At 47.2% G+C, this 21,801-nt stretch overlaps 1 protein-coding gene across 2 annotated transcripts in view; it reads left to right on the forward strand.

Moving 5' to 3' along the window:
- Nucleotides 1-21,801, forward strand: part of ZC2HC1A (zinc finger C2HC-type containing 1A) — a 245,098-nt gene that overhangs the window by 24,788 nt on the left and 198,509 nt on the right. For both annotated transcript variants that reach the window (XM_030215727.1, XM_030215736.1), the window contains exon 3: nt 3,984-4,100. In XM_030215727.1, the coding sequence (XP_030071587.1) occupies nt 3,984-4,100 (117 nt within the window). The remainder of the gene's footprint in view (nt 1-3,983; nt 4,101-21,801) is intronic.

Genomic DNA, 21,801 nt, shown 5'->3' on the forward strand with positions numbered 1-21,801 from the left:
TTTTTTTTTTTGCAACTGGCATTCTATTAGGATGTTTCCTTGACAATTTAGTTCTTTGTAAGTAACAGGTGAAAGCCCATTTATAGTGTAGAGTGTATGAAGGGCTTGTTTGAGAGGGTTTTTTTTTGTGTGGGGTGAAACACTGTTTACATAGTAACATAGTAAGTGATAGCAGGTAAAGACCAGTATGGTCCATCTAGTCTGCCTAATAAGGTGGCTAGAGTTCTACCTACCACTCAGTGGCGTAGCCACATGTGGGCCTGGGTGGGCAGGGGTCCGCCCACTTAGGGCTCAGGCCCACCCAACAGTAGCACACATTTAGCAGTAGCTGGTGGGGATCCCAAGCTCCGGTAGCTGAAGACTTCCCCCTGATGGTAACGAAAACGCTACTCCCCACGATACCGGCATCTGCACATGCTCAGTTTTCAGCACATGCCTGCTGCAGACTGCCAAGGTGGAATGAAGCGTTTTCCTGCCAGCTGAGATATTTTTTTAGCAGTGGAGGGGGGGAGGGGGAGAACACTTAGTGCCCACCCACTTCTTGCCCTGGCCCACCCAAAATCTGTCGTCTGGCTACGCCCCTGCTACCACTCCATGCAGATTACACCCTTTTATGCCTTGTTTGAAGGAAATTTTAAGTTTGCTTGGATTACTTCTTGTTATATAAGGATCATCTGTGTTTATCCCACATTTTTTTGAATTCTTGCGTTTTTTCCCCCACTGCCTCCACTGGGAGGACATTCCAATCATCCATCACCCTTTTCCTGAAAATGTATTTCTTGATGTTAACTCTGTTTACCTCCGTACAACTTCAGTTCATGATCTCTCGTTCTATATTTGTTCATTTAGGTAGGTAAAAATGTGTGATAACTGTATGTGGGTATTTAGGTCTTGGGGTTGAGAACTTCTGGGTACTCCCGGTGGTGCCGGGTCCCTCCCTTTCCTCCCCCCAATGATCCCACTTCTTCCTGAGGCGTTTGTTATTTGCTATTCTTTCCTGTCTCTGGCTGTTCCTCTTCTGTCAGTAAAAAAAAAAAAGCAGGGCGTTATTTCTCTAAGTTGACTTCTGCTCCATCTCGGTTGGCTAGGAGGGCAGTCGTGGCTCAGAGATCTCTTGGGGGCCGAGAGTGTCTCCTGGGGCACAGAGCCTTCTCTTCTTGTAGTTTTAGACTCTCTGGGCCAGGAGAGTTCAGCGCCAGGTTTCATTTCCACAAGTTGTGCTTCTTTCTTGTTGGCCTCCTGGCAGCATCTTCTTCTCTGGCTGTTTCCTGGGGCTCCAGCGCTGTATGTTGAGCGCAGCTTCTTCCGTGCATTTCTACTGTTCCCTGTTGGGCACGGCTCCATCGCTGCATGTTGGGCACGGTTCTACAGTTCCAGGTTGGCTTTAGCTCCATCGCTGTATGTTGAGGACGGCTCTATCATGGCATGTTGAGTGAAGTTCCACTGCATATTCTGCAACCGTTCATCTCTGCATGCTGAACACAGCTCCATTGTCACATGTTGAGTGTAGTTCTTTCTCTGCAGGTGTCAGTGTGGGGCGCAGTGCTGTGTCTGCTTGTAGAACATGGCTTTGTGTCTGCCTGTGGAATGCAGCTCCTTTTTTGTGTGTGGCATTCAGCTCTCTCCCTGCATATAGAATGCAGCTCCCTTTCTGCACGCGGAGCGCAGCTCCACTGCCTGTTGAGTGTGGCTCCATCTCTGTGGGTTTAGCACAACTGTTCTCTGCAGATTGGGCGCAGTTTCAGGGTGATATGTGGAGTACAGCTCTATGACTGCAGGTGCTGCACAGCTTCATGTCTGCGTAGGAAGCGCTGCTCCTTGCCAGTGTCTGGAGCGCTGCTCCTTGTGTGCATTTTATACGCAGTTCCATTGCTACTGCAGCTTCAGTTCTGCAGGTACCTCTAATATCCAGCTCTTTCAGTGGGGCAATGCTCATCCTCTGTCTGTTACTCTCAGCTTCTTCTCTGCTTGTTCAGCGCATTTCTATCTTTGCCAGAGGTGTGTAACTCCTTCTCTGCCTGTGGTGCGTGGCTCAGTTTGTGTTCTTTGAGTGCAAATCCGTTTGTTCTCGTTGAGCACGGATCCTACTCTGCCTGATGAGCGCAGCTTCGTTCCTGTCACTTGAACACAGTTCAGTCTCTGACTGTGGAGTGTAGTTTCACCACTGGCTGTTGGGCACTGTTTCACCTTGTTGGTCAACCCCAGCTCTTCTCTGAAGGTTGGATATAGTAACTTCTCGGCAGCTGTGGCACACCGCAGTTTAGATTGCTAGACAAGGCTGCCTTGTATCCTGTTATCTGCCATTCCTGCGGCACCTTTTCTTGTCGTAGCCTCTTGGTGGCTGGCGAGAAGCTTCTCCATTGCTGGAGTTTAAATTTCTTTGCTCCTTTTATGGCTTCCTGACACCTTGGGGGTCTTTTCTCCGCAGTGTGGCTCTCAACTCTTTCTTTTTGTCTCCTTTTGTTCTCTTGGCTCTGATCTTTCATCCCTAAGTCCAGAGCAAGCTGGTTTAGTAGTACTCTCTTTCTATGGTTGTACCTTAGTATGCTGCTGCCCTTTTCTTCATGGTTCTCCTGGAGAGACTGGTTCTCCAGTTAGTTGGTTCTCTTGACTCTGGAGTCACTTATTCTATACAGTTTGATTCTCTCACTAGGTGCGGGTCTGGGTGATTCCTGGGCCTTGCTTCCTTATATGAAGTGTGATGCACTGCTTGGGGTTGCCATTCTTCCTAGTACTTGTTAGGGTCGCTTCCTCCGACCATCTTGGACTCAGGACAGACCGGCAGGTTTGGGAGTTAGTCTTTGTCCTGCCAGGGTTCGGAGAAGTGGATCCTGGTCTAGGAGATACGGTTCTTCTCCTTGTTCCTCGGATAAGACTGTTGCCTTCCTTCCAAGGGGGGGGGGGGGGGGTCCTTTGACATGAGTATCTTTGCTGCTTCTTTTGCTACCCTTGGGACGGGGTACATAGTTTTTCTTTTGCTCAGGACTTGTTTTACATCCTAGTGCTTCAGTTCCTTTTCTCTTGTCTTAATTCTGTTCTATTTTGGTGGCCTGGCGGTTCGGGTACTCGAATCCTTTTCTGCTGATCAGTTTTTGCTGTGTGTTATAGCTTTGCTGGTTTTTCAACCTTCTGCATTCTCCTTTTCTTCCACCCTCTTTGGGAAACTGCTTTGCTGCATCCCATTAGTCTGGACTGGTCTGGTCTAGATGACAAGGAAGGAAAAATTATGTTCTTACCTGATAATTTTCTTTCATTTAATCATACCAGACCAGTCCAGATGCCCTCTCTGTCTAAAGTCTGTCAGAGTGTTGTTTCCGTTAGGTATCCTGGCTGTTCCAAGACGCTTCAATACGGTGGGATGTCCTATCACTGCCTACTTCATCTTCTCTATTTAATCTCCTGCCACTTGTTGTTGTGCCAGCTCTGTATGACTCCTGTTACTTGGGATCATGGAGTTCTTTTCCCTGATTCAGGGGTAGATCTCTATGTGCTTGGGCAAGCTTGGTATGGACCATTCCCTCCTGCTTACTTTACTGTGAGGGGAGGTTGCAGTTGCCTTCGGCCGAGCAGGAACAATAAGGTTGTGCATATTGGCTCCAAGAGTTTACCTTTTTGGTATTAACTGTGTGTTCTTCTAGACTTCAGGGCACCATTGCTTTGCTATTCGAAATACTGAACACTCCAGGCTGCACAATACCCTTAAGGGGCAGTTTACTTGGAAATATTTTCTCTGTCTCCTCCTGCTGGTAGTGGGACACAACCCATTAGTCTGGACTGGTCTGGTATGATTAAAGGAAAGAAAATTATCAGGTAAGAACATAATGTTTCCATGTTCAATTTTGTTTATTCATCTCTTGAAAAGATTTGAAAGCACTGGTACACAAATAAGCTTTCTGCTGCTTCAGGTTGTTCTTCATTGTGAGCAGTTATTTATATTGAAAACATTAATAGTATTTAAGAGGTTGTCTTATTTTTCCCCACAGAAAAAGCACATACCAATTTGCCAAAAAATGGTTACCAAGAAGAGGAAAACATTTGATTCTAGCAGGCAGAGAGCTGAAGGGACTGATATTACAACAGTTAAACCTGTTAAGCCAAGGGTAGGTAACTTTTATTACATGGTTATTTTTATAATACAAATGTTTTTAAATTCATGTAATAGTTCTATCTAAACTTTTAATACTATAGAACACGTGCTGAATACAAAAAGTGAAACGCAAGTTGGTGACACCTTGTAGACTAACAGATTTATTGAGCTTTTGAAAAGAAATGCGGTGTTTTAATGTTTTAAGTGTAAACAATTTTTTATTGAACCAAGTGAATACAAGTTATGAACATTCAGACACAACCCTGTATAGTTCAGTATTTTCAGTCAAATCCTCCTCTTCTTCCCTCCCCCCCTTTATATTGCAACAATTGTATTAAACATCTGTATTAATTCAACTGTTGACAGATACACACTATTTATAAAGGGAATTCCAAAAGAACCCTTATCTACCTGCTCTTCCTTCAAAGAAAGGCAAAAGAATAAATATACAAATAGATACCGAGGGTTATCTCATTGTTAAAAAAAGAAAGCTAACTCACTCCAAAGCAAGAAACAAAAAGTGTGTTCTTATCCCTCCTGTCATCTTCGAGATACCCAAGGATAACATATATAAAGAAAAAAAAACTCCACTCACCTCCCTGCTACTAACCCATGGCATGTACGACACAATGACCCCCCCTCAAAGAAAAACCCCCCAAGAAAATGTATATTAAAAACAAAACAAAACAGAAAAGAAGGAAAAATAGATGAAAATGCATTAAGAAACAAGCTCATGGCCCTGTGTAAACTTTCCAAACTGCAAGAAACAACTGTTTGCCTTTGCATGCATTGATGCTGCAGGAGCAATTTGTTCCTCCTGGCCTAAAAAGACAGCATATTATCATTGATCCACACTCCTAAAATTACTCACTTGCCCTATATCCCTGCCTTCCTGAGGAGGAGAGCATAACAATGATTTGGCTTCATATTTGTCTAAATGCAGCCCTGCCGGTGAGAATGGAAGAGATGGCCCTAAAAGTCTTGGGGCCCTGTTTACTAAGGCGTGCTGTAGGCGCGATAACATTTTCAGCATGCACTAAAAATTAGCGCATGCTAACACTAAAGATACCCGTAGGAATATACGGGTGTGTCTAGCATTAGCATGCGCTAAAACGTTAGTGAGCCTACAGTGTGGCTTTAGTAAGCAGGGCCCTTGGGTTTTTTAAATTGGTTATGAAAGTATGTGTGTGTGTGTGTGTGTGTATGTATGTATATATATATATATATATATATATATATATATATACGCACGCGTGGATATGTTGTAGGTATTCTGTTGGTGTCGTTCCCTTGGTTCTATCGCTTTCATATATTTTATGAATTTTAGTTTTTGAGTGAACCTTATTTGCTATTGAGACTGTGGATTCTCCGAGGACAAGCAGAATGTTTATTCTCACATGTGGGTCGACATGTGCATCGTCAAACACACACACACCTCAGTTTTTCCTTTTCCACAACAAGGTTGGCAGGTTCCTCCTGTGCTCCTCGTTGAGGCCCGGGAAAGGAGTCTTTTTTTTCGGGAGTTTTTCACTGTTAATCGTTGGTTTGTTTAAAAAAAAAAAAAAGTTAACCCTTTTAGTTTCCTCTTAGTATTTTTTTTCCTAATTTTAATTTTTCTTTGTTTAAGACGCAGCTGGCTTTCTCCCCTTTTTTGTGCCCCTTTCATTTTGATTTCACTGAGGCCGTTTTTCCTTCCATGTCTTCGAAGACACCCTGTGGCTTCAAACGTTGTACTCGGTACATCTGGACCGTCTCAGGTACCGATACCCATTCCTGGTGTATCCAGTGCCTTGGGCCCGACCACAGCCCAGCTGCTTGTAGTCTGTGTCTTTGTATGAAGAAATGGACCAAAGTGGTTCGAGAAGCCCAGCGAGAGAAACGTTTTGGGGCTCGATCCTGCCCTTCGACGTTGGCAGCGGCAGCATCGACATCGAGAGAAGCATCAATGTCAGGAGCAGAGGTAATGGCTGCTGAGAGACCAAATTGTGCAGGGAGCAGTGAGGCATCGAGTGGGTCTCCACCTGCCTCGAGGCCTCCTGCTATGCAGGCCCCCAGGACCGACCATCGTCTGACCCGACCCCAAGGAGACGTGAGGATTCCACGTCGTTCTCGTCGGTATTGAGGAGTCTCGATGACGGGCACCGAGTGAAGGTGAAGAAGCACCGTCATCGATTTCCTTCTATACACGGTGCCGGGAGCTCTGGGGCGTCGAGGGATTCGACACCCAGGAAGCGTCGGCGCCAAGAGGATCACTCGCCCTCTATACAGTAGGTGCCGATGCGCCGGTCTCTTGGCAGCCTGGTACCTGCACCTGAGCCTCAGCAGATTCTGCCGCTGGCTGTGCGGGCGTCGGCCTCTCGGCATCGCCATCAAGGACGTCGATCCTCGGCGTCGAGGCAAGCTGAGTCTCGGAGTTCCCTGAGAGAGGTGGTATTCGATACTGAAGAGGAGCGCTCATATCCCAGATACTTTTCTTCTGATAAGTCATATGGGATTCCCTCTGAACCTTCCCCCCCTCCCCCACCTGAAAGAAGACTTTCTCCTCCTGAGAGTCTTTCCTTCACATCTTTTCTCCAGGAAATGGCTATGGCTATTCCATTCCCTGTGGAGGTTGAGGATGAGCCCAGGGCTGAGATTCTCGCGGTCCTGGACTATCCTTTTCCACCTAAGGAAGCTGTGATGGCTCCTCTACATAAGGTACTGAAGGAAGTCCTTATGCGGAACTGGTCGTTCCCTCTGTCTGACCCCGTGATCCTGAAGAAAGCTGATTCCCAGTATCGGATCCACGTTGAACCTGGGTTGATGAGGTCTCAGTTACCCCACAATTCCATGGTGGTGAACTCCGCCCTCAAAAGAGCCAAGAGAACTAGGGTCTATGCCTCGCGGCCCCAGGCAGAGAAGATAGGACCTTGGATTCTTTTGGGAAGAAGACGTATGAAGCCGCTATGCTCGCTACCCGTATCCAGTCCTATCATCTCCTCACGAGCGTCCACTTGCGGAACTCGGTGAGGCAACTGTCTAGCTTGGTCGATGCCCTCCCTCCGTAGCAGGCCGAGCCTTTTCGCCAGGTGGTCAGGCAGCAGAAGGCGTGTTGTAAATTCCTGGCCAGGGGTACTTATGACTTTTTTGATGTGGCATCCAGGATCGCTGCTCAAGGTATAGTGATGCACAGACTCTCATTGCTGCACGTCTCTGACCTGGATCATTCAGCCTAGCAGCGGATGGCGGATGTACCTTGACCGGGGGGGGGGGGGGGGGGGGGGAGGGGGGAGAGAACCTTTTTTGGTGAAAAAGTAGAGGATCTTGTTGATCAGATCAAGAAGCATAAAGATGCTATGGGTTCTCTCTCCCGCCGGACGCCTTCTGCTACAACCTCCTCATCTAGGAGGTATTTTGGGGGGAAGAGGAGTGCTCCCTATTCTAGGCGTAGATACACTCCAGCTTCTTGACAGCCTACTCATGCTCAGTCCCAGCCCGCTCATTCTCGATAACAGCGTGCACCTAAGGCCCCTGCTGCTCCCAAGCAAAAGAAAGGGATGAGCTTTTGACTGGCTCCAGCATCGCCACTGTAAAAGTGTCTGTACCAGACGACTTGCTGGTTTGGGGGAGGGTGGTGCTTTGGAGTCCATGCGAATGCTAGAGCTACTGGGGTTCGTAATAATTTACCCAAGTCCCATCCCACTGCTGTCCAAAAATTGGAATTAATTGGAGCAATACTGGACACGAAGACAGCTCGGGCTTATCTTCCCAAGACAAGGGCTGACAACCTCCTGTCCCTGGTGTCCACAGTTCGAGTGTCTCACCAGTTCACATCTCAGCAGATGTTGAGGCTTCTGGGCCACATTGCCTCTACAGTTCATGTAACTCCCATGGCACGTCTACATATGAGATCAGCTCGATGGACCCTAGCTTCCCAGTGGTTCCAAGCTGTGGGGGATCTTAAGGATGTGATCCAACTGTCCACTGATTTTCGAAATTCTCTTCAGTGATGGACAATCCGTTTCAATTTGACCATGGGACGACCATTCCAGATTTCTCTACCACAAAAAGTGCTGATGACGGATGCATCCCTCCTAGGGTGGGGAGCTCATGTAGATGGGCTTCACACTCAAGGAGCCTGGTCCTTCCGGGAAACAGGTCTTCAGATCAACCTCCTGGAATTATGAGCGATTTGGAACGCTCTAAGGGTTTTCAGAGATCGGCTGTCCAACCAAATCATCTTGATTCAAACAGACAATCAGATTGCGATGTATTATACCAACAAGCAGGGGGACACTGGATCTCGCCCTCTATGTCAGGAAGCTGTTCAGATGTGGCTTTGGGCACGCCGTCAGGGCATGTTTCTCCAAGCTACTTATCTGGCAGATGTAAACAACAGTCTGGCTGACAGCTGAGCAGAATAATGCAATCTCACGAGTGGTTACTGTACATGGGTGTAGCCTGCAAGATCTTCCGAGCGTGGGGCACCCCCTCTTTTTTGCCACTCAGATCAATCACAAGGTCCCTCAGTTCTGTTCCAGGCTTCAGGCCCACGACAGACTAGTGTCAGATGCCTTTCTTTTACATTGGGGAACAGGCTTTCTGTATGCGAATCCTCCCATATCTCTAGTAGGGAAGACTTTGCTGAAACTCAAGCAAGCCTGCTGAACTATGATCCTGATTGCACCCTTCTGGCCGCGTCAGATTGGTTCCCTCTTCTTCTGGAGTTGTCCTCTGAGCGTCCGTGGAGATTGGAGTGTTTTCCAGCTCTTATCACTGAGAACGAGGGGTCACTTCTACATCTGAACCTCCAGTCTCTAGCTCTCATGGCCTGGATGTTTCCCGAGTCTTGCTTGCTTCCAGGAAAAATTCCACAAAGAGGTGTTACTCTTCCAAATGGAGGAGGTTTGCCGTCTGGTGTGACAGCAAAGCCCTAGATCTTTTTTCTTGTCCTACACAGACCCTGCTTGAATACCTTCTACACTTGTCAGAGTCTGGTCTCAAGACCAACTCCGTAAGGGTCCAACTCAGCGCAATTAATGCTTATCAACGTGTAGAGGGTAAGCCTATCTCTGGACAGCCTTTAGTTGTTTGCTTCATGAGAGGTTTTCTTTTATCAGACCCTCCTGTCAAACCTCCACCAGTGTCATGGGATCTCAACGTTGTTCTCACTCAGCTGATGAAAGCTCTTTTTGAGCCACTGAATTCCTGCCATCTGAAGTACTTGACCTGGAAGGTCGTTTTCTTGGTGGCTGTTACTTCAACTCGTAGGGTCAGTGAGCTTCAGGCCTTAGTAGTACATGCACCTTATATCACATTTCGTCACAATAGAGTAGTCCTCCGCAAGCACCCTAAGTTCCTGCCAAAGGTGGTGTCGGAGTTCCATCTGAACCAGTCAGTTGTCTTGTCAAAATTCTTTTCCTGTCCTCATACCTGTCCTGGCAAAAGCAGTTTGCACACCTTGGACTGCAAGAGAGCATTGGCTTTTTACGTGGAGTGGACAAAGCCCTTTAGACAGTCCGCCCAGTTGTTTGGTTTTTTTGATCCCAACGGGAGGGGAGTCGCCATCGGAAAATGCACAATCTCCAATTGGCTAGCAGATTGCATTTCCTTCACTTACGCCCAAGCTGGGCTGACTCTGGAGGGCCATGTTACGGCTCACAATGTTAGAGCTATGGCTGCGTCAGTGGCTCACTTAAAGTCAGCCTCCATTGAGGAGATTTGCAAGGCTGCAACGTGGTCATCAGTCCACACATTCAGAACTCACTACTGCCTTCAGCAGGATACCCGATGCGACAGTCGGTTTGAGCAGTCGGTGCTGCAGAATCTGTTCTGTGTTTAGAATCCAACTCCACCCCCCCTAGACCTGTTTTTGTTCTGTTCCAGGCTGCACTCTGTTAGTTGTTTATGGTTTCATTACAATCTATGTTATGTCCTTGCCATTGCGAGGCCCAATTGACCAATGTTCATTGTTTTGAGTGAGCCTGATTGCTAGGGATACCCCACATGTGAGAACAAGCAGCTCGCTTGTCCTTTGAGAAAGTGAAGATACTTACCTGTAGCAGGTATTCTCTGAGGACAGCAGGTTGATGATTCTCACTATCCCTTCCACCTCCCCTTTGAAGTTCTTATTGTTATGCTTTTTAATTTAACTGAGGTACGTGCTCGCTCAGCAGGCGGGAAGTCAGTCCGTGCATGCGCGCCAGAAGACTCCAGCAAAACTTTTTTTTGTTGTTGTTGTTTTGGTATGGCAAAATGCCGGTTCCCGGGCCGACGCGGACGTCGATTCACGTGTGAGAATAATCAGCCTGCTGCCCTTGAGGAATACCTGCTACAGGTAAGTATCTTCACTTTATAAGTTTTCTCAAATAACAATTATTAAGCAAATTACAAGGTGGTTGGCAGGCAGTAGATTGGTTTGTAACAGTTAAACAGCATTTCTGTAAGAAGAAACAGTAGATCCTGCACCCACAAATGAAAAAAATGGAAAACCCACTGCAGGGATTGAATACACACAAAAAAGAGCAGACCCATGTTCCAGCAGTTAACTTAATAGTATATGCAAATTAAGAGGACCTTTCATTTCATGACAAAAAAAAATTGTGTGTCAGCTCCACTGATCTGCATGAATGTTATCCGTTCCTTACCAGCAGGTGGAGGTAGAGGAAACTGAATTCTGCCTGTGACATCACCAGCTTAAGCAGAGGTACTCCCTAGAACAATCCAGTATTTTTCTGTACCTTCAGCACATGGCGGGTCATGCTGACAGTGCTGTTGTCCCTGGTTTAGCTCCCTGCTTTGCTGACCTTGGCCGCAGAGGGTGATCGAGCTTGCTTCTCCCAGGTCACAGTCTCGGGAACGTACCTGGTTGAGCTTTGAGCTTGGCTCTGTAGCCACCAGTCACTCTTCTTAGTGCCACTGTGAGGCTTTGGCTTGGTCTTATGGGGCCTTGCTTGAGGGGTGCAGGTCTTCATTCCCCCTCCCACCCCGCTTGCTCATTCACCCTGTTTGGATGTGCTGTCTGTAGGCTCCCCTTGCTTAGGGTTACCATACGTCCGGGTTTACCCGGACATGTCCTCTTTTTGAGGGCATGTCCGGGCAACCGGGCGGTTTTTGCCAATCTGCCCGTTTGTCCGGATTTCTGGACAAACGGGCAGGCTGGTATATCCATATACTGTACAAGCTAGCATGTTTGAAAATGTAAGCATGTTTAAATACAAAGAAAAATACTACCAACAAAGAACGACGACGCGGGTGCAGCAGATGCAGATCATAGGTTTGTTTGCCTTGTCTTGAGTGTACGCAGATCGCAGAACAACGAGCGGGTAAGGGGAAACAGTGGCTTCAAGGTTTTGACGTCATGCCGCCTCTTCTCAATCAAACCTCCTTGAGAAAAGCTCAGCAGCCATTCTCCCGCCCATTTCCACAGCAGCCCAACCCCAATCTCCCTCTCTTAGCTCTCTCCCTATCCTTATCAGAGGGCAGACCCTTGTACTACTAGTCCAGCCCCTGGAACCATTCTGACCAATCAGCACTAAAAGGGGTAGGGCCAAGAAGACAAGATTCTCTGTTTTAGCACAAAAGCTCCGCCCCTTCCATTCTGATGTCATCAGTCTGTGCAAACGAAGAGATCAAGCAGAGTTTTTTCTTTTTCTGCCCTTAATTTACAGATTAAAACTTCCATCAGCAAATCTCAGCTTCTGCCCTTTTGTCCCTTCTCCCATTCAGCTTCTCTCCCCATTCATTTCGAATCCTGCAAACTACAAAAGCAGAGGGGGAAATGCCTGAAGGAACTTCTGCTCAGGTAGGGGGATTGTCCCCAACTTCTTCTTATTTTGGTGCAAACACTGCTAGGCAGACTTGAGTCTAGAGAATGGTACTTTGGGACCCTCCTGAGGGGATGGAGAGAACCCAGGGGTCCTACAACGGGAGATGTTGTGTGTCACTAAGGTGAGTAATTGGGAGACTTTTGTGGAGTCTGGGATTGAGGGAGAGAATGGCTGAGAATGGTGGAAGAGGGGTTGAATATGGGGAAATACTCCAGCATATATATTTCCCCGCCATGTTCAACCCCTGGATAAAAGCCAGGATCAGCAGCCATTCATGGATACCCAAAGAAGACTCCACTGTACACTGATTGGACTCATATGCTTGGGTATCCATGAATAGCTGCTGATCCTGTACTGATTGTGTGATTTTCATAAAAAACACTTAAATTGATAGAGCATAGAGAATAAGTCAGGAGACAGGCAGGGCAGTATATTGCTAGGTAGCAGAGTTAATGCTAGAAGTAGGGAAAGGAAAGTTTTTATTGAGCGTCCATTCTATGAAAGTTATAAATTGTAAATTAATTTGGGATTGCTCTTTCATTTTTCAAAGTATAATATAACAATTTGAAATATTATTCAAATTTAAATTTGATGACTAGCATGGAGGGGGCGTGACGGGGCAGGGCGAGGATGTGAAAGGGGTGGGGATGTGGGCGGGGCAGGGGCGGGGCATATGTCCTCTTTTTGAGAGGACAAAATATGGTAACCCTACCCTTGCTGCTCCCAGGCTTTCCAAAAGTGCTCACTTAAACCTCTTTTGGCCTGGCTGGCTTTATGCTTCGGGACTAATACTTTTGTAACTAATAAGTAGGGAATTTCCCTCTAGGTGTACCCAAAAAGGGCTGAGAGGGGAAAATCCTTATGTGTTTGCTGCGTGGTAAGGTGTGCTGGCCAGCACAGGCTTAGCGATCTGCAGAGCCAGCAGCTGAGCAGGGATAATAGATTAATTTTATAGTGTATAAATGACTCATTCAGTCTCTTTTCTCTCAGTGAGTATGTGCTGTTCCCCTCCCCCCTTAAGCTTAGATTTGATACATTCCTCTATGTTCTTGCGAAGGCAAATTGGCAGAATCCTCCCTTCTCTGTGTTCATTCATAGAGAGAATAAATTCCTGTTCATGAGATTGGCTTTTTCATTCCTGCCCACCTGGGTCCCTCTATAGGGAGTGTGAAGGGTCCCGGTGGTTTTTTGGCACCAGTACTTGACCTAGATGATTAAGCCGGCCCTACAGAGTTCCGCTCTTGGGACCTAATCCTAGCCCTAACCCTATTCCTAACCTTCATCCTCTTGGTGGGAGGGGCCCCTTTTTGGGGTCTCAATGCCATAGAATGGATCTGTCAAGCCAAAGAAGGAGTAGGGTGGGCTGGCTCTTTCCAAAAAACCAAGGGAGACAATGTGCTGTTTTGAGTCTTTATTAAAGAGTCATCAAGCGACTCGACACAGCTGTCAGTCATAATGAGAGCAGTGATTAAGAGATGACCAAGTGCTCTAGACTACTGACCTTGTGATGCCTCTGAGTTAATGTACTAAAGTAAGGCTTTTATACAAAAAGGCAAAGCTCGGGAAACAAATATCATAATCCTGTGCGGGGAAAAAAGAAACATTACTCATTTTATTTCACCAAAAAGAAAGGGTGTGTAGTATCTTGCTGAAAATTTGGGTATGAAGAGCAACGATAAATATCGTGAGACAAAAGGGGACAGAATCATATAAAAGGTGTAAAATATGGCAATCCAATTCATATGTCACACAATTTCAATTATGGCTATGTAGAAAAAATTGAGAAATTCCCGACGAAGAATATTCCGAGACATGCTAAAATTATTATGGGGATGGTATACTAAAAGAGTGTTAGCACTGCTAAAAGGACATAAAAAAAGTTTGAAATTCTGCTAGATGGACCGTTTCAAAATGGGTCTGATATAGAGCATATCTTCCTTGTCATCAAGCAGATGAATCCATTACAAATGGGTTGTGTCCACCTACCAGCAGGGGGAGATAGCACTGAAAACCATAGTGCCTCTTGGCCACCTAGCTCCATCTGCTTCTCAGTATTCTCTATCTCCCCAGCAGGGTTAGACGCAGATTATTCAGCTCCTTCAGAAATCTGCCTGGGGTGGCTCCTGTGCTTTGGCCAGTTGTAGCAGGGGTGTTGTGGCTGGTGGTGCCTACTTTAAAGGCACTTAGGTTCGCCCTTTCCCTGCCTTACCCAGCCCCCTATGTGGATGCAGGCATATAAGTTTGCCCTATCCTTGCCTTTCCCACACTCTTCTATGTGGATGCAGGCACATTGGTTCGTCCTTTCCCTGCCTTTCCCACTCTCCTGAACCTCCGGAGTTCCTCTCTAGCTGTTGCCTCTAACTTTCCTCACAGCGTAAAAAAAAACAAAAAAAAAACCTGACGCGCTTTTTAGCGCTGCGATTCTGAGGCTTCCTTCTGTCTGTGCAGTGTGACCGGAGCTCTGGGACTCTGTCTGGTGAGGTAAGAGAGTCTTGTTGCTCCTCCAGGGAGGGCCCACGATCAGGACGTTTTTGGCGCGAATCTTCCATTTTGAATTTTCCGCTGTTTTCGGCGATGGCTGTGGAAGTTGTTAAGCGCTGTTCACGTTGTGGCAAGAGCAGATCCGCAGCGGGTCCCTGTAAATCGTGCTTTTCAGACGTCAGGGCCGGCCCGAGCATGGCGAGCGATGTTTCTTCCCGCTTGGTGTAGCTGGCAGCGGGTGCCATCTTGGATGCGCCGCATGGCTCGACCCCCGCAGGTGCGGAGGGGTCTGAGGCTGGAGGGGAGCCTCGGATGGAGGCTACAGAGGAGCTGCTTACCCCGGATTGGAACCGGGAGGCCAGGGTGAGCCTTTCTCCCCTGAGTTTGTGTTGCTTTTACATAAAGTGTTCGTGTTAAAAAGAGCTCTGCCGCAGATGGGATTGCCATCAGGCGTTTTTTTCCCCAGACAGCTGGCTGTAAGACAAGCACAGAAGGGTCAATTCCCCTTCGGAAAGTGGTGCCCCCCCCCCCCCCCCCCGTGGTCGGGCTGTGGGGATTCTGAGGGGTCTGGCAGGCCTTCGTGGTCCGAAGAGCCAGAGGAAGATGTAGGATTGCCACTGCATCCAGATGATCCTCTCTATTGAAGATCCTGTGATGGGTGAAGCCTCCTCTGGTAATCCGAGGATGGCAAGTACTAAGAAGCCTGCTCGAGCCTTTCCTTTGCATGACTCCATCCAAGAGCTTATTTCGGCTTAATGGGCTGACCCTGATGGGCCTTTGAAAGTTGCCAGGGCAATGGGGCACTTTATACCCTCTCTGTGAGGAGCACTTGGCACGCTTGGCCATGCCTAAAGTGGATGCCCTAGTCACGGCTATGACAAAGAAGACTACCCTCCCAGTAGAGGGAGGGGTCGCTCTGAAGGACATGCAGGACCGGCGTCTGGAATCAGCAATGAAGCGGTCCTTTGAGATTTCAGACCTAGCCTTACGGACATCTGTGTGCAGTTGTTATACTGCCCGAGCCTGCCTCGCTTGGTTGCAACAGGCAGTGCAACAGCCCGGAGATGGAGCGGAGCCCCTTGCAGAGGTGGCACCGCGGATGGAGTCGGCTTTGTCATTTTTGTCTGACGCCCTCTATGATCTGGTCAGAGCTTCGGCTAAACAGATGGCTGTGGCAGAGGCCGCTCACCGCCTTCTATGGCATTGGGCGGCTGACATGGCCTCTAAGCAAAGGTTGGTGAAGTTGCCCTTCCAGGGCCTTCTATTTGGTGAGGAGTTGGAGAAAATTGTCAAGGGCCTGGGGGATGCTAAACCCCAGCGCTTACCCGAGGATAGGCCGCGGCCTTCTTCCAAGGGTCAGGCGGTTCCCTCCTCTTCCAGACCTCGCTTCCGTGAAGCTCGAAGGTACCACCTGGGGCGTTCTGCTGGGTTTACTTCACGTGCCGGCTTTCAGCAGAGGAACTCCTTTCGCTCAGACAAACGTTCTGCAGCGGCCAGCTCAAAGCCTGGAGTTCATAGGCGACCCTAATGATGGTGCGCCGGCCCACTCCTCGATTCCTGTAGTTGGAGGACGTCTTTCCCTCTTTCTCGTGGAATGGGTCAAGATTACCTCAGATCAGTGGGTTTTGAACCTGATCAGAGATGGCTACAGATTAGAATTCAATGCCCCGGTGAGAGACATGTTTGTGGAGTCCCAATGCGGCTCTACCGTTAAACGGGCGGCGGTAGAGGAGACCTTGCAAGGCTTGTTGCACCTCGTAGCGGTGGTCCCCGTGCCTCCCGCAGTGCTCGGCTACGGCCGTCACTCCATTTACTTTGTGGTGCCGCGAAAAGGAGGGTCTTTTCGGCCCATACTCAACTTATAGGAAGTCAACAAGTCATTAAGAGTGCGGCATTTTTGCATGGAAACCCTGTGCTCCATCATTGCGGTGGTACAGCCAGGAGAGTTTCTCAGTCTCTGGACCTGAAAGAAGCCTACTTGCACATTCCTATTTGGCCCCCACACTAACGGTTTCTCCGGTTTGCGGTGTTGGGAAAACGTTTCCAGTTTCGGGCCTTGCCTTTTGGCCTCGCCACAGCTCCCCGAACCTTTTCCAAGGTAATGGTGATAGTAGCTGCCTTTCTCAGGCGAGAGGATATCCGGATTCACCCGTACCTTGACGACTGGCTCATCAGAGTGGAATCTGCAGAAGAGAGTCGTCATGTAATAGCCAGAGTGGTCTCAGTACTTCAATCATTGAGCTGGGTCGTCAATATACCCAAAAGTCACCTGACCCCCCTCTCAATCTCTAGAATATTTGGGGGTCTGGTTCGACACAGCCTCGGGGTTTGTCTTTCTATCTGAGCAAAGGCGGTGCAAGCTTCAGAACCAGGTCCGTCTGCTCCTGAGGATGCCTCGCCCGTGAGCTTGGGACATAGTCCAACTGTTGGAGTCGATGACGGCCACGTTCAAAGTGATGCCATGGGCGAGAGCGCACTTGAGACCTCTGCAGTGCTCCCTGCTTCAATGGTGGTCTCCAATATCTCAGGATTACCAGTGCAGACTCACGTGGCTCCCTGCGGCCCGGCTCAGTATGGAGTGGTGGCTCTCAGACAGCATGCTGCGGTGAGGAATGCCGCTAGCGCTCCCCGATTGGTGCCTGGTGGTAACAGATGCCAGCCTGAAGGGCTGGGGAGCACATTGCCAGGGAAGGCATGCCCAGGGTCTCTGGACATCCGAGGAGTCGGAGTGGTCCATCAATCGCTTGGAGTTGAAAGCAATATTCCAGGCGCTTCTGGCCTTTCACATGACCCTGGAAGGACTGGCTGTCAGAGTTCTGTCAGACAATACGACAGCAGTGGCCTACATAAATCGATAAGGTGGCACTCAGTGCAGAGCACTGGCCGCGCAGGCCGCGCAGATTTGCCACTGGGCCGAGCTACATCTGCAGTTTCTGTCAATAGCTCACATTGTAGGTCAGAGCAACGTGCAAGCCGATTATCTAAGCAGGCATCAAATCGACCCAGCGGAGTGGGAACTGGCAGACGAAGTGTTCCTTCAGATCTGTGCCAAATGGGGGACGCCCTTGTGTGGATCTTATGGCGTCAAGCAAATACCAAAGTCCCGTGCTTTTACAGCAGACGGAGAGATCCTCACTCGGCGGGGTTGGATGCCTTGGCTCAACCCTGGCCTCAGGGTCTCCTGTATGTGTTCCCTCCTTGGCCCTTGATAGGGTGAGTACTCCTGCGGATTCGGCTACATCAAGGAGAGGTGGTTCTCATTGCCCTGGATTGGCCCAGGCGGCCATGGTATGCGGACCTCCGGCAGATGCTCCCCTTCCTTTGCCTCTGGTACCGAACCTGTTGTCACAGGGGCCGGTAACCATGGAGAACGCCTGCCGCTTTGGTCTTACGGCATGGCTATTGAGAGGGCGCAATTGAGAGACAAGGGCTAGTCCAACAAGGTCATCTCCACTCTCCTTCAGGCCCACAAGAGTTCCACTTCCGTTGCCTATGCTCATATTTGGCGCCAGTTTGAGGCCTGGTGCGCTGCTAAAGCGATTACACCCATGCGGGCTTCTGTCTCACCGATACTTGACTTTTTGCAGGATGGTTTACAAAAAGGCTTGGCCTATAATTCCCTGCGTGTTCAAGTAGCATGTTTTTGGGGGAAGGTGGCTGGCCTCTCCCTGGCTGCTTATCTGGATGTGGCACGGTTTCTTAGAGGGGTGCTTCGGCTCCGTCCTCCCATGCGGGCTCCGTGTCCAGCCTGGAACCTGGAGTTAGTTTTAAAGGCCCTTCAGTGTTCGCCCTTCGAGCCGCTTAGGCGAGCTTCGGAGAAGGATGTGACCCTAAAGACGGGTCGTTTTGGTGGTCCTGTCGAGACCTATTTCTGCAATTCTCAGAGTTCGGAGTTATGGTACGTAAGGTGCCTTCCTTTCTGCCTAAGGTGGTTTCAGCGTTTCACCTAAACCAGCCTATTTTCCTGCCCTTCTTTTCTAAAGAGGAGTTTCCGGAATCTTTTGGGCAATTGCACCTTCGAGATGTGCGAAGGGCTCTGTTGCAATATCTGCGCATGTCAAATGCTTTCAGGACCTCTGATCACCTTTTTGTTTTGTTTTTAGGTCCTCACAGAGGATCTCCAGTGTCTAAAGCTACTCTGGCTTGTTGGCTCAAAGAAGCTATTTTTTCAGCATATCTGCTGTCTGGCCGGCCTCCGCCTGAAGCCTTTAAGGCACATTCCACCAGAGCGATTTCCTTTTCTTGGGCTGAAACTGGAGCACTCTCTCTTCAAGAGGTATGCAGTGCAGTGACATGGGCGTCTAAGCTCTCATTTACCCGACATTACAGGCTGGATGTGGCTGCCAGGAGGGATGCACATTTTGGAGCACAAGTGCTGGTGCGTGGTGTGGCCTGTTCCCACCCTATCTAGGGATTGCTTTGATACATCCCATTCGTAATGGATTCATCTTCTTGATGACAAGGAAGGGAAAATTAGGTTCTTACCTTGGTAATTTTCTTTCCTTTAGTCATAGCAGATGAATCCATGAGCCCGCCCTGATTGATTGATTTAATGCTGTTTTGGGTTCAGTTTTTTCCTGTAGATATGTTCCCTCATTGGGAGAAGTTGGAAAACAGTCTTCAGGATTTCTGTTCTGTTACAGGAGGTTGAGTTCATCCTTCTTTTGAATTACTGCTCCTGTTCTGGAGCGTTCGTTCGCTGTGAGGAAAGTTCATGTTATTCTACTTTGTGGTGTAACACTGCTTTGGAAGCTTCAAATACTGAGAGGCAGATGGAGCTAGCTGGCCAAGAAGCACTATGGTTTTCAGTGCTTTCTATCTCTCCCTGCTGGTAGGTGGACACAACCCATTCGTAATGGATTCATCTGCTATGACTAAAGGAAAGAAAATTGCCAAGGTAAGAACCTAATTTTCCCATACTCATGGTCTGTGAAAGTGTCATGTGTCTTATGGAAAGCACCTGTGTAATGTCGGGAATGGAGGAGAACAGATCGAAAAGCTGAAACCTTGGGAAGCACAATTATATATAATATAATATACACAGCTTGTATTTTGTGGTATACAGTGTGAGCAAAAACCAGAAAAAGTTGAACACAATGTTGACGATGCTAAATGTATGATCATCTCTTAAAAACTATGAAAGGCATACTTGAATAGGCGTTTGCAAAACAAAGTGCTATCGGAAAATGGCCGTATCCCTCTGCCGGGCTCTCTCTCATGTCAAAACAATTCTGTTAGACTAAAGAAATCTATATCTCTTAGGGGACATGCACAAAAATAGGAATGGAAACAAAAATTGTAACAATGTTGCACATTTACCAAATGTCGATAGCGATACTTCTAAAGGGCTGCCGCAGCAGTCTAAACAGAGTGTTTAGGAGGACGTCTATCCGTATATCTGTTATTTAAATAGACTAGAAAGCGTGCCAAAAAGAAAAATATAGCGCATGTGTATTGAAACAGTGTGGACTGGAAAAGTGCAGAATGAAAGATAATAATCTGATGTTAAGTGCCAATGTTGCATAGAAAATAAATATGATGTATTTAAAAATTAAAGGAGATTTATGCTAGTGCTTGGAACATAAAATGTAGAAGGTAACAGTCTGATGTAGTTTGGGCGTAAAATTCCCATTTTCAATTTGTCAGACACCTCTTAATTCTGCCGAAACATCAGTGTTACAAAAGGGCCTTTCATTTGTGCCAAATATAATGCCTTCCAAACACATATTGACCTTTTCAAATTTATAAGGAAATTATAAATTATAAACTCATGGGATAGGAGGTAGTGTTCTATTGTGGATTAAAAACTGGTTAAAAGATAGAAAACAGAGAGTAGGGTTAAATGGTCAGTATTCTCAATGGAGAAGGGTAGTTAGTGGGGTTCTCCAGAGGTCTCTGCTGGGACCGCTGCTTTTTAACATATTTATAAATGACCTAGAGTTGGGAGTAACTAGTGAGGTAATTAAATTTGCTGATGACACAAAGTTATTCAAAGTTGTTAAATCGCGGGAGGATTGTGAAAAATTACAAGAGGACCTTACGAGACTGGAAAACTGGGTGTCTAAATGGCAGATGACGTTTAATGTGAGCAAGTGCAAAGTGATGCATGTGGGAAAGAGGAGCCTGAATTATAGATATGTCATGCAAGGTTCCACGTTAGGAGTCGCGGACCAAGAAAGGGATCTAGGTGTCATCGTTGATGATAGGTTGAAACCTTCTGCTCACTGTGCTGCTGCGGCTAAGAAAGCAAATAGAATGTTAGGTATTATTAGGAATGGAATGGAAAAGAAAAATGAGGATGTTATAAACTTATAATGCCTTTGTATCGCTCCATGGTGCGACCGCACCTTGAATATTGTGTTCAGTTCTGGTCGCCGCATCTCAAAAAAGATATAGTGGAATTAGAAAAGATGCAGAGAAGGACGATATAAACGATAAAGGGGATGGGACGACTTCCCTATGAAGAAAGGCTAAAGCGGCTAGGGCTCTTCAGCTTGGAGAAAAGGCGGCTGAGGGGAGAAATGATAGAGGTCTATAAAATGAGTGGAGTTGAACGGGTAGATGTGAAGCGTCTGTTTACGCTTTCCAAAAATACTAGGACTAGGGGGCATGCAATGAAGCTACAATAGCAAATTTAAAATGAATCTGAGAAAATTTTTCTTCACTCAATGTGTAATTAAACTGTGGAATTCGTTGCCAGTGAAAGTGGTAAAGGCGGTTAGCTTAGCGGAGTTTTAAAAAAGTTTGGACAGCTTCCAAAAGGAAAAGTCCATAGGCCATTATTAAATGGACTTGGGGAAAATCCACTATTTCTGGGATAAGCAGTATAAAATGTTTTGTACTTTTTTGGGATCTTGCCAGGTATTTGTGACCTGGATTGGCCACTGTTGGAAACAGGATGCTGGGCTTGATGGACCTTTGGTCTTTCCCAGTATGGCAATACTTATGTACTTACCTTGGTGAAGCTAAGTACTCTCTCCTTTTTTTTTTTTGTTCCCGTCTATATGATTTTCACTTCAAACTAATTTTTCTGACTTTGGAAAGTTAGAAGTAAATCTGGTTATTGTTTGTGCACGTTGATTATAAAATTGTCACAGTTAACACCTCCGTTTTTTTTCTGCAGACCTTTTTTCTCCATTTGGAGTTGTTTTGCTCTGCAGATGTTTTCAGAGGAGGTAGGATCCAATGATGACAGCCAATTAAGGTGGTGTCCAATTAAGAGGTACCCTGGGCTTATGAGGCTTTATTTGTTTAAAATCATAATTGACATTTAATATAAGTCGTATTCAATACCGTTGATTCAGGGCAATAGTACATAAGATTTTTGCTCTGGGCAGTTTTTGAATTATTTAAGCAATGTAATTTGCTGAGGTGACTGCGCAGAGAGAGCCGCACATGCTCAAAGCTTTACACATACAGTAGTTC

This window comes from Microcaecilia unicolor, chromosome 1 (assembly GCF_901765095.1).
Source record: "Microcaecilia unicolor chromosome 1, aMicUni1.1, whole genome shotgun sequence".
Classification (NCBI taxonomy): Eukaryota; Metazoa; Chordata; class Amphibia; order Gymnophiona; family Siphonopidae; genus Microcaecilia; species Microcaecilia unicolor.